Source organism: Anser cygnoides, chromosome 7 (assembly GCF_040182565.1).
Source record: "Anser cygnoides isolate HZ-2024a breed goose chromosome 7, Taihu_goose_T2T_genome, whole genome shotgun sequence".
In the NCBI taxonomy this organism is placed as follows: Eukaryota; Metazoa; Chordata; class Aves; order Anseriformes; family Anatidae; genus Anser; species Anser cygnoides.
Window position 1 is genome coordinate 17,373,150 of NC_089879.1, and position 18,187 is coordinate 17,391,336.

General features: G+C 37.6%; 1 protein-coding gene and 1 long non-coding RNA gene across 11 annotated transcripts in view; one reads left to right on the forward strand and one right to left on the reverse strand.

The window, feature by feature from the left end:
- The window catches only part of PLCE1 (phospholipase C epsilon 1), a 157,987-nt gene extending 140,203 nt beyond the window's left edge, over positions 1-17,784 (forward strand). For all 10 annotated transcript variants that reach the window (XM_067000774.1, XM_067000773.1, XM_067000776.1 and 7 more), the window contains 11 exons: positions 3,400-3,531; positions 4,740-5,030; positions 5,851-6,014; positions 6,943-7,204; positions 8,127-8,239; positions 9,356-9,484; positions 10,235-10,444; positions 11,904-12,065; positions 12,234-12,452; positions 13,555-13,764; positions 14,693-17,784. In XM_067000774.1, coding sequence (XP_066856875.1) covers positions 3,400-3,531; positions 4,740-5,030; positions 5,851-6,014; positions 6,943-7,204; positions 8,127-8,239; positions 9,356-9,484; positions 10,235-10,444; positions 11,904-12,065; positions 12,234-12,452; positions 13,555-13,734 — 1,862 coding nt within the window. In that variant the 3' untranslated portion in view covers positions 13,735-13,764; positions 14,693-17,784. The remainder of the gene's footprint in view (positions 1-3,399; positions 3,532-4,739; positions 5,031-5,850; positions 6,015-6,942; positions 7,205-8,126; positions 8,240-9,355; positions 9,485-10,234; positions 10,445-11,903; positions 12,066-12,233; positions 12,453-13,554; positions 13,765-14,692) is intronic.
- LOC136791285 (uncharacterized) lies at positions 10,526-17,244 on the reverse strand. Its single transcript, XR_010832933.1, has 2 exons — positions 17,088-17,244; positions 10,526-12,677 (listed from the first exon to the last, which is right to left on the reverse strand). It is a non-coding gene; the product is annotated as an uncharacterized lncRNA (long non-coding RNA).
- Positions 17,785-18,187: the final 403 nt, after the last annotated feature.

The window sequence follows — 18,187 nt, forward strand, 5'->3', positions numbered from 1 at the left end:
TTTAATGGAATGATTCTCTGTGGAAAAGTTAGCAATTCTGCCAAATCATGATCTTATACAAATAGAACTACAATCAGATTAGAGAAGCTAGCCAAACATAAAATAGTGTCAAATAGGCAAGATAAACATGCTGAAAAATGGAGAGACATTCTTTTATTATCTTTTATAACTTTAAGAATTGTAGGTGTTACTTGTAACAATAATGACTTCTAAAAATTCAAATTTGATACTCTTTAATGAAGTCTACAATGAGATATCTTTCAAATAAAATATTTTCTTTTAAAGAATGATCTTCAAGATTAAACAGAGATAATTTACAATGTTCCAAGTATTTTGACACACAAAGAAGTTATGGTGATCTGTGATAACTTTAAAATATATCAGGTTTTTAACGTAAGTTCAGTTAGAAACAGAAATATTTGCTCTCTGTATCACATTTCTTCTTGCCTTAAAGGGCATACGAATAGAACACTTGAGAAAAAAAATGAGTTCTGTTCACAGATGAACACATGAAGCTACAGGAGTTAGTTTTGCAACAAACTCGTGTATGTTTCCCCCTTTGAGACAAATACTACCTTCTCTGCAACACATGTAGACATCAAAGACCACATGCTACTGATTTGATTCCTCTGCTCAGCTGGAGGTCACAGACATAGTGAATTTCCTTCCTCAGCTCAGAAAATGCAGGACTTTTGGAGATAGTGCGGGTAGGATCATTGTCTCAGTGGCTGACCAACAGTGTGAATACTTTATTTGTCCTGTCACCATATACTTCTGTTCTGTGTTTACAACTGTCCATGTCTCTGAGCGTTATTATTTGTGACTATAAAATGAGACAAGGACCATTATGTTCACTAAGCCTAGTCTACTGAGTAACATGGACTTCCCAAAGTGCTCCCTGGTTGAAACAATTCATCGTGTGGAGAAAAAACATTTCTTGTATATAAAATCTCTGGTAAGGAGGAACCCACCACTGCTCTTGATGTTTCAGTGGTATTTGACCTTTATGGTCCTTATTTAACTTCAATTTCAGTCTGTCGTGTATCAATGTGCCATTATCTAAGAGAATTAGATAATGTTCTTAATGTCTTTTGGGGTCACCCAAAATGAGTGCAGTGAAGTATACCTGAGCACAGTATTGCTATAACTCATTTGCACATGGCTTGTTGGCTTGGTGCTGAGGATTCCTATACAATGTGTAGAGAAAGTACGTAAAAACAGGATCCACACAACCAAATGCAATGAGCAGAGAGTCACGTAAGGTAACCATCATAAAATTCAGATACCATCTCCACTGTATCACACTATCTGCCAGTATGGTACCAATTCTGAAGAAATTAAGGTGAACATAAAAAATGGCACTGTACTGTAAAGTACTGTAAATTATTTTCAGGGTCTGCAAACCTGCAGACTAACTGGCTGCTCATCAGAAACACGTGGCGAGATAGTGACAATTATAGTTTGACCTGTTACTTTGGCATGGTTAGAATAAGAAGGGCAAGGGAGTTTGCCATCCTCTGGATTAAAACTCCAAAAGCAGTAGAGTAATATGCTTATGTCTAACAAGAGAGGCTGGCACTAAATTCTGTAACCTGAAGGATATAGCATAGGGGTTGTAGGGAGATACGAAACATTTGCTCTGTTATCGTGGTAGTATGATGGAATCTAAGTCAGTCCTGCTTTGACCAGGGGATTGAACCGGATGATTTCCAGGTCCTCTCCAACCTCCATTATGCTCTGAATTTATGATTCTATGAATAGGTGATGCTATACTTGGGAGCCCACTTTAAATTGGAGTGAAAAATGGAGCTTACTTCTGGGAGGAGGCCTGTCACTTGCAAAGCATGCCCATGGGAAAGACTGAAAGAAAACTCCAAGCTGCAGCTTACCCTGTGGCCATCACATACAGTTCATTTAACCTTGATGTTTTGCATTGCAGTCTCTGGTGATTTATGAGGTTAGTCTGTTTCCTCAGTGACAGTCTCCACAACAGGATTTTGAAACCTGGATCTTGTGTGCCAAATCCGTTTGATCCATTGAAAACTGGGATTAAATTATTCTGCATAACTCCTCTTTCTTCTAGTCACTTCGTATTCCTTGATCTCAGCTTCTACCATCTTCTATTGTTTATGTGTATGCTTTGGCCCAAAGAGACAGTAAGTCTCCAGCACTGAAAACATTTATGCACATACTAAATTTTACTAACCCAAAGCAGTTCCATTGAAGCTATCAGCATAGTTTTATGAAGTACATGTAGACGTGCCATAAAGATTGAGACCTGAAAATTTACAGCTGTGGGCTTGACTTCAATAGAACAGAGATCAGTGTATCCTCTTTGTGATTTATATTTGTAGATGAAATATAGGTATAAAGCCAGACGGTCTTTAGGCAGGTGTGAATTGATGGGAGTACATGAGGATCATTTTCTGAGTCACAGTTAGACATATAACAGTGTACTTTGTTATATTTTATATAAAAGTACATCATGGGTCTCTAAGAGCATCCCTCACCTCTTTGCTGTGTGTGTTAGAATGAGTATCACACGTTTTGACTTAGATTTTAACTTTGGTCTGCCATGAACTCTCTCAAAGTCAACAGAAATAAACTGACCTTAAAGGGAATGAAGTCTGTTTATTTCACAGGGATTTAGATCACGATTTTAATGATTATTTTGTTGGAATGTGTATACTTGAATAATAGCTATAGTAGAGCTTTCCAGCTCCGCTTCTAGCATGTATTGGCCACTACATGCTTAATGGATTTCACATACCTACCATATTTGTCATCAGTGAAATACAAATAATTATTAAGATAACTCTCAAAACACCTTGAGGTTAAACTGTTTAACCATCAGGCCTTTGGGGTTTTCCATTGCATTTTGTCTTTAAATCATATTTTTGCATTTATTTAATTGTGTAGCTACTGTATCCTAGATGAATACCATGATATTCAGTACTGTACAGATTTTTTGCTTCTGTAGGAAGGATATTTTTTGAAATTACTCTTAGGATGAATATATTGGGACTGTTATTACAGATTTTTTTTAGTATTAATTAGGACCATTTGGCAATTTGAGGCACTCACAACTTTCTGAAGCCAAAAAGTAAAATGGAGAAGTTATATCACAGAGATACAGGTGTATATCTATCTGTATTGCTTCATATACGTTATATAAATATTATATATACAAATACATATATTATATGCTTATATAATATATAAAGGCTTGTATGTATTAAGGATGTTAAAATTAAATTATGGAGGAAAATACACTCCTTGCCCTGTTTACTATATAACAGGAGTATTCATGCCTCAAAAAATAATGTAAAATGGGATGGAAAATGTCGTGCCCTCTTGGTCATGTTTTTTGGCTCATTTATTTTACATTTATGGGAACAGGCTTGTCAACTCTAAACCCATCTGGCTCTAGCAGAGGAAAAGAAAGAAAAAGCAGGAAGTCCATTTTTGGCAACAATCCTGGCAGACTAAGCCCTGGGGAGTCAGCTACTCTTGCCAAAGCATCTGGAAAAGGTAAAGTTAGCATCTTCTTTCATCAGTCACGTGGAATGACTTTGTACCAGACCAAGTTGTTAAAGATCATATACTTCATAATGTGCAAGATATTGAACTCTAGAATGTTTTTTTGTTAGCACAGCAGCTATTACAGTAACACTATTATAGCAAGTGTTGAGTGTATAGTAGTGGAATGTTAGAACAGGATTAATTGGTTGGGAAAATAACACCCTAATTTATAAACGATTCAAAACCAACATATATTTTAAGTACTCTATCTTCAAGTTCGTATTTTAGGAGATACGAATGAATATTTTTGAAGTACAAATGGAAGGCAGGACTATTGGGCTGGATCCCAAAAAGGATTTTTAGCGTCTGATGTAGGACTTAGTTACCTAAAATTCAGCCAAGTCCAAACGTGTAATTGTGCAAACTCCTGTGTTCCACCTTAGAAATATTTAGACTCCACAGGTGTACTCCAATTTGTGAACTTGGGAATTGTACTTCTGCATATGAACAGACGTAAAGAAACACAAAGGAAAGTATAGAAAAGGTCCTGGAGCAGGGATTGAGCCCAGATGGCCTGCCTTTCAATTGAATGCTGTAGATGGAAAGTTACAGATCTGTACCATTTCTTGTGCTCATTTTCTGGCCCAAAGAACATTGCATTTCTTTCAGCTCAAGTGCCTGGCTGCAGCAGACAGGTTAGGTTCCCTCCAAGAAACCAGTGACCTACAAACAAAGAACTCTAGTGCCTAATTCTTAAGGTCATAAGTATTTTGCTAGACTTGTCACCTAACTCTCTTAGGGCACCGTATAAACTGCCTGTTAGGTGACTTACCAGATGGCTTTCCATCTTGCCTCCCTTCCTAATGTAAAATGTATAAATGAGAAGAATGGCATAGTGTCTCCCAGAAGACCCTACAGCTGGGTAAGTATGTGATAGTTAGGGATGCAAATCCTACAGAGGCCAACCCTACAACTCCGTGTTTGAACTTTAGTGCTCTAAATCACAGTACCGTTCCAATATTTAAACATTGTTTCCTCTTGTGGATTGTTCTTACTGTACAGGAAGGAATGTGACATTTATACTCAATGGTATCATTTTCCAGGATCATCTTTTTCTACTATTTCCAAAGTACACGCAGACAGCTCACTAGAAAACATTGAGTTCTTGGAGTCTTTGCATCTGCAGCTGTGACTTGAGGGTATTGTTTATTTTCCAGGTCCTTTTGATGTGATGCGGCAGACATGGGAAGACCCTTGCTCTCCTTACAATTCTCCAGCTTCTCTCAGTGCTATCATAAGGACGCCCAAATGCTATCATATCTCCTCCCTGAATGAGAACGCTGCCAAGCGGCTGTGCCGGCGGTACTCCCAGAAGCTGATCCAGCACACCACCTGTCAGCTCCTCAGGACATACCCTGCTGCCACACGCATCGACTCCTCCAATCCCCATCCACTCATCTTCTGGCTCCACGGTGTACAGCTCGTGGCTCTTAACTACCAAACAGACGGTATGGGTACTGAAACACACAACTTTTTATACATTTTAAATGTGAATTAGGTCCTTGGAGTGTGAAACTGCATTTGACCTTCAAGGTATCTGTCTGTGCTCCCCAATACAAGCAGCTTCATACAATGGCAATCTAATTCTTAAGAGCAGCAATTCAGGAGCTTTATGCTAATTCAAACATCTCCTGATACCACAGAAATGTTGGGACCAGCAACAACTTCAGTTTTTATTCTACTGCTGAATGCTTTTTTCCCCCTCAGTATAAGTGGCTGTTGTCCTCTTATGATAACTTCAAGTATAAAAAGGTAACTCAAGTACAAAAAGTACATATTATGTATATATTCTGATAGTTTCAAGTATAAAAAGGTAACAGTTCAGTAACTGTTTTTATTAGACGTGCTGGATGCTGGTTTAATGTTGGTCAGAACATTTTTTTTCTATCCTATGTTGTGGTCCCACACCTTTTCAAAGGTGGATCTGCTAAGTTGCCTACAAAGCTAAACAGATGATGCTTTTTCATTATGTAGTTCATGGCAAATATCTAGATACTTCTCAGAGAACGGGTTTAGGCGGGTCCTACAGTTGGATAAAGACATCAGAAAGGGATAGGAGAGAATGAACTATTCTTAGAGTTTTGTATAACTTACAATTGGACAGATTGGGTACATAAACTACAACTTTCTCTGAAAACCAAGCAGGATTTGATAGTACTAAAATTGGAAATATATATATATAAATATTTAAAACGTGTTGTCTTCACTGTTACTGTTTTTCCACTGTACCATTGCTCTGTGTCAGTTCTGGCTGCCTTACTTTCACAGATCTTCCTCTGCAACTTAATGCAGCAATGTTTGAGGCTAATGGCGGCTGTGGATATGTTTTGAAACCTCCTGTTCTGTGGGATAAAAATTGCTCAATGTACCAGCAATTTTGTCCGTTAGAAAGAGATCTTGATAATAAGGAGCCAGCTATATATTCTTTAACAGTAAGTACATTAAAAGGGAATTTCATACAGCTGAATAGATTGAAATAGGCAGCGTTTAACTACAGTCTTAAACCAGCGTTACAGTCATGCTTCTGTGTGAAAAGACAGAAGCTTTAATTGTTGCGTTTACTTCTGAAGGACAATATATGTAAAAGAAATCGGAGGGGGAAGGAGCAAATGATCACCTTAATTTTACTTTATTGGCTGTTTTGTATCCATAGTTACTTTCACTGTTTCCTTCACAATGTTTGTCAAAATCCAGTCCTGACACCATTTTCTCTGGGACTACACAACTGTATAGAAGAACACTTGTGCCTGCATGTTTCACATTTGTGAACACTTGAGAAGTGGCACAGAAAGTCACTGTGAAAAGCTGTACTGAATATTAAAAAAATATTTTCAAAGAAGTTATATAATCCCATATATCATTTCACGGATTTATGGCAAAAAGTGCTATTCCAAGAAGCCAGTCCCTTCCAGGAAATGTTTCAGAAAATTGAGGTTCATAAGAATCAAAAGTCTCGCAGCCACGGTAATTGCAAACCTGATTCTTCTGCTGTGTATATCAAAGCAAGCCAGAGGTCAGTGCCATTACCCAGAGTAACTGAGAAGAAAATTTGATCCCTTTTGACTATGTTACTGGGACATTCTTTCTGGATTAACTTTCAAATGCCTTGAATGGTTACACTCATGATATATAGTATATTTTTTTTCAGAGGAAAGATACCATAGCAAGGGCATGTGGGGTTTAAGCAGTGCTGCTTCTGAAATTACTGCCCTGGAAATTATGAAAGTAGGGGAGCACTGTAATTAAATCAGTGTGGTAGCAAACTACTTAGGGATATGATAAAAGCAAAGTTTAGCTCAGAACTGTGACAGAAAAGAATGACTCAACTAATTCGTGTCTCTGTGTACTCCTCGGCTTCAGATCGTGTCTGGGCAGAACGTGTGCCCTAGCAATAGCACAGGAAGTCCGTGCATCGAAATTGATGTGCTCGGGATGCCTCTGGATAGCTGCCATTTCCGGACCAAACCCATTCATCGCAACACTCTGAACCCAATGTGGAACGAACAGTTTCTTTTCCGGGTTCACTTTGAAGATTTGGTCTTTCTTCGATTTGCAGTTGTCGAAAACAACAGCTCAGCTGTAACGGCTCAAAGAATCATTCCACTGAAAGCTCTAAAAAGAGGTAACACAGTTTGCAGTAACACCTTTTACCAAAATGGCCCAGCAGATTCCTGGACTGAATCCTGCCGGGGGGATATTTTTAATCAGCTGGTTGCCTTCTTCTGAAGGATTCAGGGAACAAATACCAGGCAACATACTTCACCTTCGCAGTGTGATGCTGGTCTAATACTCACTAGGAGCTGGAGGATACCCAGTGGCTTGTGAGAAGCCCCAGATTTGAGATGGACCGCATGCTGTTGGGGGGCGTGTGCTGATCTCAAGCTGTGGTTGTGAGAGCTGAGGCTGTGTTCAGCTCAAGACTTGCTGCTCCCTTGGGAAGACCAAAGTGGTGTCACTCCACTACTTCCTTTTGCCCAAGAAATTCCTATAACTAGTCATCATCAGGGCAGAGGAAAATTGCACTTCTGGCAGCAGTGGCAGTAGGAGAGGTGAAAGAAAGGTGAACAAAGATTAGAGAAAGACTAAGAAGCAGCAGTAGTTCTACAACACCGGGGAAGGGAGTTCCCATAATGCCAGCAGCTCTTGAGCAGAACGGTAAAAAATAGTTTCAAGTTTACTTTATGCCACTGCAATACAACAAAACAGTCCTAGCATATGAGAAGATCTGGCAATATATGTACATTTCCTAGGGAGACTGTGTCCTTGTTTCATTCATATTCTAATATTTAGCTATTTCATGTATGAATATACTGAATATTACAGCAAGATAAGGATAGACGGCTATATGAGCCACTGAGCAGTTCAAAGCATTTGGTTTATGCTATTTTGCAGACAAGAGTGGTAATGCAGTATTTTTCCAGTGTTTTTAATGCTATAGATATAGAAAATTCTAGCTTTAAATACAGCAAATCTGAGATTTCCATTTCCAAGCCTTGTGTCCTAGTATGTGGCAAAGTACTTACAATTTTTTTTTTTCTTTTTAGGCTATAGACATGTCCAGCTCCATAACCTGCACAATGAGGCATTAGAAATTTCTAGCTTATTCATAAACAGTCGGAGGATGGAAGAAAGTCCTTCTGGAAACACTGCATCTATGGTAATTATTATTATTTTTTTTTCGTAAATGCCATGTATTTTTAATTTAATGACTGCTATGGTGTGGAGACTTCTAGAACCAGACTGTTCAAAGATTTTAGCCCTTAAACTTGCACATTTTTCAGAAGTTCCTGAATGCCTAATTCTTCTGGGCTTCAGTGGTAGTAAGTTTATCCCACTGAAACTGTGGGAGGGTGAAGATTTTCCAAGGCTGGCTTACGGTATATTTAGGTATAGCACAAGAACACCTGTGCTGGAGAATGAGTGTGGTTGAGTAGTAAGGTTCAGAGATGATTCCTTTATGCATGGGTCATAAGCAATGCATTCTGGACAAATTAAAAAAAAAAAAATGCAAACTACCAACTACTGTTTCCCTTGGCATAATGAGACTAAAATTGTAATCTGTTACAGTAAAGGGTGGAATCTGTATTTGCACAAATACATACTTATACATGTGTATGTGTTCAAATGTTAACGTTAAACATAAAACTTTATGTTTATATGTACAAATATGCACACATGTATACATAAATGCACGTGTATGTATGCAAATGTGATTTTATATATATATTAAGAAAGCCCTTAATATTAGGTTATCCGGGTCACTTGTGTTGCAGTGTTTTTAAGCACGTACATCGTCATTTTGCTTATTGCTGGAGTGTTGTGTAGCAGGTGTTATCTTCCTGCGAATATGTGCCAAACACCTAGCTCAGTGAATCAATAGGGAAGAAAGGAAGAACAGAAATGGTTTTGGGGAAAAAAGCTTTATAGGTGTTCATCCAGTCATTCATACTTTGAATTCAAATAGTCTGAGTTCACCTACAATGTTTCAACGAGTGATGGAGGTGTACCTGTTGTTCAGTGGCAGTTTATGTACCCTCACTGTAGAACTTCCTTTTTCTTCTTTCTCTTCAAGGTAGGGTGGCATGTTTTGTTTTTATGTTACATTTTTTTTTCCTTTAAACTCCTTGATCTGTAGTGTAAGAACCATGTATTAGCTAGATAGCTTTGCTCTGTTAAATTCATTACAATTTATGTACAGTTTCTCTTAATGCAACCTAAAAATCATATGCCTGTGTAAAAACAATCAGTAACCTGTTGAATATTGTCTGAACAGTTGTTTAGCCCAGGTGAAAGGAAAGCCTCTGTGCCTTACAAAGTGACAATTCATGGAATTCCAGGCCCGGAGCCTTTCACTGTTTTTAACATAAGTGGGGGGACCACAGCTGCACAGCTTCTTCAGCAGGTAAGCTGCCCACGGTATTGCACGCTCTGATAGCAAGAGTCCAGGATAACTTCGTTCTCAACATGCATCTCCCTGCATGTCTCACATGAAGAATTGTTGTAGTTCATTCAGCACAGTAAGTTGTTTTAGAAATGTATTACTATGGGATTAATTGCATTGCGAACTCAGAATATCTGTGATTTTTTTTTTTTCCCAAATCTTGGCTTCAGACAATCGGTTTGTAAACTCAGAACATATTCCCTATTAGTATTTTAATGTTTGGGCATCTGAGAAAAATAATCTTTCTGACTGACAGAGTCAGTGGGCTGTCGTTAGAACAAGGGCAAACTTTTCTGTGCATGTCTTTGAACTTGAGCATCTTAGGAATACAGAGTAAAAGTTAGAGGGCTAAGTTCACGAGTAGGAAAACCAGTTAACTCAACAGGGATTGTTATTCCAGCAGTGGGAAAAGACTGTACTGTCCTGGGATTATGAATAAATTGTCTGGCCAGCCAAACAGAACAGAAGTAAGCTTAAATAGTACTGCCTTGTCTGGAATAGTTGAACTGCCTGGCTAGTCTAAAGAGAACAGTACATTACGCCCGAGTAAAATATCTGAATAATAAATAGCACATCAGAAATCTTGCCTACACTATCAGAATAGTTACTGATTCTTAAAGCTTCTTTATTCATATTCATTTATAAGTACTGATTATACAGTGTTTATATTTAGCATTCTAATTGCTGTGTGTTTATTGTGGTCTGTCTTAGCTCTTGGCTACCACAAAAGGCACCGAATCATGTGCTGCAGACTATTTTCTGATGGAAGAGAAAAGTTTTATATCTAAAGAAAAGAGTGAATGCAGAAAACCTCCATTCCAGAGAGTAATTGGTTCTGAAGAAGGGCTAGTGCAGCTTTTGAACAGCTGGTTCCCAGAAGAAGGATATGTTGGAAGAATTATCTTTAAAACCCGAGAGGAAGTAAGTCTGTTTTAGATTAATTGTTATTTACAAAGGTAGCTAAAAATAGCTGTTAGAACCAGGAAACAAAAGCGCATGGTGTTTGTTTCACTACTTGGCAAGTAATGTCAATGCTGTGTACACCACTTACAAACAGACATAGCTGAGGGAGCACAACTGGACTTCATGCACCTGTCAGTACGTGTACCTGTGCAGCACTAAGCTCTAATGTCAGCTATATGGTGTTTAATCATTGACTCAAAACTGCAATACCACTAGCTTACTGTTTTGACTGATGATAATTCTAATTTAATGTAAATAAAGATTTTGACATTATAGGAAATGAATATAAAGAATGATAATAGGATCATAGATAGAACTCCAGACTACACTTATCAGTCGGTTTAGATGTCAGCAACTTTTTCATTCAGAAAAAAAATTAGAAAGGATTTTACTATTAAAGAACTTTAAAAATCTCAATAGATTTTAATTTTCTCAATGATAGTCTAAAATAACGAAATAGGTGATTTCTTTAAATTTGAAGTAGGAAGATGGAGAGATTACTTTAGTTTAAACTATTGGCAAAACATCTACAGCTCGCATATATGCTAGTGCCCAGGCTTGTGAGAAACAAAAAGTAGGAGAAAGACACTTAATGATCTAATTTTCAGAGGTATTTCATTTGGCCAGCTCTGCATGTAATGTAATTGCTTCGTCTGAACATGGTGAATTATGTACACATATGTTTGTATACACAGAGTTTACATACACAAATGACAGAGACAGTATTTACATGAAAATTCTTCAGGCATCCTTTAGAATGAAAAAATATGCACAGCTATATTATAAATTTTATAAGATAAAGTGTTTTCAACTCTCCTTATTTTAAGACCTTTTGCTAAATCTTCGGTTTGACAAATTACTATTCTATTACACAAGTCAGTATTTTGTTTTCCTTCGTTTCTAATGTTTAGAGCCAAAATTACAGAGAAGACATTTGTTTGTACAAATAGTAGCTTACTTAATTCAGTTGACTGCGACACTTACTTTTTAAGTATAGTTACCCACAAATGTGTCACTGCTTGAACTCCAGTCTTTCAGAAAACACGGGTTAAAATCTGTGTTAGCATGGATGAAAATTATGCTGTGGTTTTGGCCTGTGATGCTAGTACCTCAAAGCATTAGCTGTACCTTTCAGCTCTTCTGCAGAGAGCAGTGAACTCATTTTTACATAATGCGGTCCTAAGCACTACTTGCCTACTATGAAAAGTACTTCAGACACCAATTTTAGAAACACAGCCATTAATTATGAGCAATATTGACTTGTCAAAACTGGTTTTATATAGAAGACTTACACTTAATGAAATGGAGCCAGGGCAACAGCACAGTCTCTGATTTTCATGTAATGAAAACTTTTTGTGACCACCAGCTATTAATTACACTTTGAAGTAGTTGAATTTGGCTTTTTTTTTCCCTCTAGAATTTAAATGAGAGAAATGTCTTTCAAGAAGCAAAGGAAGATGTAGCCATCACCTCTGAGGATGACAGTTTCTTTGTTCAGGTACACGATGTCTCCCCAGAGCAACCACGCACCGTCATCAAAGCTCCCCGCTTTAGCACAGCTCAGGATGTCATACAGCAGGTAAACAGCACGCCACTTCCATTAACGGGTCCTGTAGTGTGTAGGCTGATTTCATGCAAGAGAGGTGGGTTTTGTTCTCGTCACTAGCTGAGGAATCTGTCTAGTAAACTGCATCTGAAGTAATGCCTCCTTTTTCTTTTCCTTCTTTTTCTTTCTGCTTTTAAACAGACTCTTTGTAAAGCAAAATACTCCTACAGCATTCTGAGCAATCCAAATCCAAGCGATTATGTCCTCTTGGAAGAGGTGACAAAAGAGCCAGCAAACAAAAAGTCATCAACATCTAAACCATCTCAGAGAATTCTCTCTGACCAAGAGTGTGTGTTTCAGGCCCAAAGCAAGTGGAAGGGAGCAGGAAAATTTATCCTTAAACTCAAAGAACAGGTTCAGGTAAAAGATCAAATACTTTGCTGTAGGTTTTATAGATGGTACGTGATCGGCTCAATGGGAACGTACTTTCCGTAGAAGGGAGACACCGAAGGGTCAAATGAGATTTTAACTTACTTTGTTTCTTGAGTCAGTTTCCAGACTTCTGTCAGTTCTACAGTTTGCAGGTTTTGGGTTGTCATTTGTTTTTTTCCCCCCAAACTAACTGCATCACCACAAGACATATGGCTGCAAAAAAAAAAAAAAAGAGTTAAGAGGTGCTGCATTTAAAAACTCTAACAATTGTTTTAGGTCTGAATATAGTATGATTTTTTTTTTTTTTTAACAAAGCAGAGCCTCTTGCTGCTATGCTTTCAGGGCCATGCTGCCACCTCTTGTACTTGTATGCCTGGCTAGTAGGAGGGACTCAGTACTCCCGCCTCACATTTTTATCAATATTTATTCAAGCCTAAGATCAAGAGGTACACAAAATCTTGCAGGAGATGCCTTAAATCTTTACAGGACTGGCATGAGGCTGGGTGGAGGTGGCAGAGCAGAGAAGAGACTGCAGCAAAAAAGCAGATTCCTGTTTTCTCCCCGCCTCCTTCATTCTTTGCTAAACTGTATCAGTTACATTCCGCAACATTATTCTTTTTTCTTTTTTTCTTTTTTTTTCCCACCATAGTAAGACAGACAGAACTATTAGAAGGGACAGAACTTAAAAATGACTGAAATGCAGTCCCCTTTTTTCCTGTCCTGTTGCTTTACCTTGGGCTTTGGAAAATGGAAGGACTGACATGATTGGGAGAAGGAACTGCAGTCTCCTTCCCAGTATATGCCACCCATCCATGGCAGTTGCTGCTTTAAAGTAATAAGCATAGGTTTTATACAAGTTTATACCAAATTTGCAACATATTCTTAGTCTTTGACAACACACAATTTTCGATTAATCTAGTCAGAACAATCAGAACAATGCCATTGGCTATGAAAGCACAGCCTCACTGAATTTCAAAAGGGATGCCTGCTTAGAAAAATGTTGTAAGTTTTCGTGTTAAATTCTGTTTTTCATAGCTAACAGTCTACTAAACTATTTCTATCACCTGTTTTTTGTTTTTTTTTTTTATAGGCAGCACGAGATGACAAAAGAAAAGGCATTTCCTTTACCAGTGAACTCAAGAAGTTAACCAAGTCAAGTAAGCAGTATCGGGGATTTATATCACCACCTCTGCAAGTCTTGCCAGACAGTCCACAGAATAAAGACGAACGGTCTGCATGCAGTTTGACTTTTAGCGACGTTATGGAATAGTAACTGCCGGTGCCTACAGCATGAGTTCAGGTATGAGATATAATTGCTCAAAGTTAGACTCAATTTAGTACATAAATTACAGAGTATTTTTTTCAAAGTTGCAGTTGGTTAAACCACCGAAAGGCCAGGGGAGACTGACAGAACCCTAAAAACCTTACTCATTGGTGTGCACAGGCACAAAAAGATCAGTAAAATCTCCAGTTATTTACTAGGGCATTAGATACAGTGAATCAGAAGGGTGTGAAGACTGGAGTTTCACTCACCTTCTTTGCCCATTTATAAAACAAAACTAGAATGCTGCATACTGCTTGATTTTACAGTATGCATTTTAATCAACTAGCTGTGCTTAATTATCACTGTCCTGTTACTCTTTTGCTGCTCGCCAAAGTAAACAAAAATATCCAGTAGAGATTTTGTTGTTAGTTGTTACATTACATGCATATAATAAAATCATTCAGATTGATGAGCTCCTTTTTAGCTAAAACAGGTTTATAGTGGTAATGTCACTCTCTCTGCAAAATTTTTGCCAGAAATGTTTGAACATTTTTACTGTCCTTTCTGTAGCTCTTCAATTTCTTCTTGCTTGACCTAAATAACCAATGAAAGGCACAACGTAAGACTGTACCGCTTATATAAAGACAGTACATCTAACTCGCCCACTCGTTTACACTAACCAGATATTTGCATAGTGCTACTACAGCATTGAGCTATCACCAGAGAAGCTACAGCTCATTGTAAATGAAGAATAAATCTGTTGAGTGTCGATAATCCCATCTCACATAAAGTAAATTTAAGGAGATTGTATTTCTTTTTCACTTGCTTACACTTAGCTATTGAAACATTTTTGACATGCACTGTCACGCTATTGCTAAATCATCGTACTAACAAAATTCAAATAATATGTTCATTTGCAAAATACTTCAACTATGAATGGACACGTTTGCTGTCTTCTTTCTAGGTGACTAAGGCGACCCTAAGTCATCACAACAAACTGAATTCAAGAAAAGCAAAGTAAATTATGGATAAATCCCAATCACATTCCCTCTTCTTCAGCATTTGTTCTTTCATTTTTCTGAAAACTGGAATTTACAACACTGAATCCTTCTGCAGTGCCCTTGACGGAATCTGCTGTGGTCTGAACAGGTCAGCAATTGTTTGGCCTGTGCTTTAGATGCTTAATCTAGGCAGTGCTGCTGGATTAACATCCAGAATTTGGGAACGCTAAATGGGATGCTAGATTGGAAAACTGCCTGTCAGCTATGGGAAGATTCCCCTCTTCCCCTGTATCTTCACATCTGCAGATTCTTGATAGGCAGATGGAGAATTTTTCTTGGACTATATGTTGTAAACAAACATGTCATTACCCTCTCTCCCCACTTTTAAACGAAATATTATTTTAGCTAGTTGCCTTCAGGGAAAATGAAGGCAGAGAACCAGAGTGCTCTCTTGTGTGTATTATATTAAAATAATGCACTTTTACGTAAAGATTCCTGTTAAACACTGTGTTTAGTGATTGTAAAGAGATTTAAATATGCTGTAACTTCCTTGGCTTATCAGTTTAACTTTGGTGAATATACACAAAATGCTCAAGTTATTTATGGTTTATCTACTTTAACAAAGTAATGTACAATAGCTAAATACACCTAACTGGTAGTGATACTTTGACAAGGAACAACGTTTTCTTCTTATAAATTCTAGTTTTCCAGGCTTGTGTTTAAAGAAAGAATATTTATTATCATGTTCCAAAGTATGTGTCATTGTGTAATATATTTATCATATACTACCTTTTTAGAAACTGCAGAATTTCACCTCTCTCTGTCTTTAGAGGAAAAAAATGTTTGAACTTTCATGCTTCTTTCTTTTCAGCACAAGAATTTTAATACCCAAAACTGACCAAACTCAAACAATATACTGAAAAATGTAATTAACACTTCAAAATTATGAATTCAAAATACACTTTTCCATACAGTAAGGAAATGTCTATAGTTGTTTTTTACTTGCCTGTTAAACCCAGAGAGTATAACCTCGTTCACTATAACTCCTACCATTTTTGCTTACATAGAAACACTGCTATAAAGTTTAATGTTTGCTGAATTCACCTTTTGGTATTTAAGTTAGTTATGGTTGTCTTTTTTTTTTTTTTTCCCCCTCTATGGGAGTTATTAATGTACTTAATTAGTTAAAATAATCCATTCTAAGTTAAAGGGGCACAAATGAAACAACTGCTGAAATCACCCATCCCTTTGATTTCCCATATGAAGTTTATCTGTGGTGAATAAACTGCCCTGCATGTTTTGTCTCCCTACAGCGACCCCTGAACCACGTTGAGTTAGTTGGTGTGACTAAATTAAGAAATCCATGCATAGAGAGACTGGTTCATGCAATCAGAGCTTGCACACCAACTTTAGCACTCAAGCATAAAAAAACCTGCTGCTCCTCAGAGAGAAGCTGCATCAGGCAAAGGATAAAACTGCAGTGCAACTGAACAGTGCAACTAAAATGATGTTTACTTTTGATAGTACAAGGATGGAAGGGAAAGAAATTACAGGTGGTATACCTGAGACAACAACCTCCACCCCCCATAATTAGAAAATAAACCAAAAGAAAGCAGAGTCATTAACTTCATTAACTGACTTATGAACAAGCAGACAGAACCTACATTCTCTCACCAGATTCTTTTGAAGTCTGACTATACACAACAGAGAATTCCTATAAATTAGCCATTACCAAAGCAACAGGTGCCCCCTGGAGGTCATTCCCAACTCTCATGAAAAACAGCCACAGCCTTGGTCAAATTTCCCTTTTGCGTATCCTCCCAGAGGCTGCACACTTCCCACTCCTCATCCTCAGTACTGATGTAGCAAACCAGCAAGCTGCATTTCAGCAATCATTATCCAACTCAAAAACCCAAACAACTCCTGGCTCAGCCTCTCCACTCAGGTACTGCCCATTCTAACAACAGAAACAGCCCCTGGAAGAATAAGGTGTGCTCTCCCCCTGCCCACTCCCCTGGTATACACATGATGCAAGAACGATACTGCATAAAAATATGTTAGAAGCTAGGTACAAATTATCCCTAGTTTTATATGCCTAGTTTGCTTTGAAATACTCTGGAATTACTGGGAAATAACCTACTGCACAACTCAACTAGTGCAACAGGTGTGTTTCAATGTTAGTATCATTCTCTCTGTTATTTTTAACACAGTAGCAGTAACACAACACAATTTTTTTTTTTTCAATGCTTTGAGGCATTTTTAGAAGTAGTACTTTTCTATAGAGTTTGTCCTTACCTGTTTGGCCTTTTTTGTTCATTTTTTAAAAATATTTAGCAACGCTGAAAATAAAATTCTTACCATCACTTTTAGTATCACAGCAGTTTGGAATGCATGCTTGCTCCAACACAGGAAGTTGTTACGGCCATGTCATCATCCACTACTGGTTTTCTGTCACACAGATTTAAAAAAGAAAAACACTTGGGAAATTAGGGGATAGCAGTAGCCATGTCACAACTGTAAACACTAGCCTAAAGTCTAGTGGCAATTTAAAAACAGCACTTATATACTATGTCTGCTAATACAGTAATTCGCTAGTTGTGGGAGAATTTTATTAATGTAAGTCTTACTTATCAGTCGAGGTCTAAAGCTGCTTTTGCTGCTATTTGTCACAGTGAACCAGAACAACAAAATATTTGGTTTTCTATTATGAAAAGTCTTAACAGGCATACAGGTATCTCTAATTTTGTAAGGCTAATTATACTGTTCCAGTATATTATTTTCCAGTGAACATTACTGTACACATATCACAATCTCAAGTTACAGAAAGCTTGGTAAACACAAGAGTGAATTGTCTGTTGGATGTTGTTTTTGTTGTGATTTTTTTTTTTTTTGCTGTTGAAATGTGGTTCATTTTTGGTGCAGTTGGAAATGAAGAGTATGCTTCCATTTGTGCTGGTTCCAAATATCCTACTAATGAAAAATGTTGAAATGAAAACTTGAAGCATTAAACAGGTTTGGGTTTTTGTTAACTTTTAAAAAAGCCCAGTTAAATAGATTTCATGTGCTGAGTTATTAATTCTAACAGGAAACTTTATTCTACTTAGCCACAGATGATTTTCTTTCTACAGGAATACTTGTCCACACATTCCTCTGACAAGGCTGACAAAATAACTTTCTCCCTTTCTGTGCTTTTGGCTGGGTGTGGACATCAATTAGGAAAATACATTTATTTTCACATTACAAACTATTTACAGGAAGCAGCTTCCAGGATAAAGTCTGAAAGCAAGGAATGTAAATAATCAACACCTTCCAGACAGAAGCAGTCTCTTAGTGGTAGCAGGACCAACAGCGAACAGTTTACAGGTGGAAATCTCACTCTGTTGCATATTGGCCATATGGAAGTATTGTCTTTGATACTATTTTAAAACCACTGTTACTTTCCTACCAGCGTCTTTTAC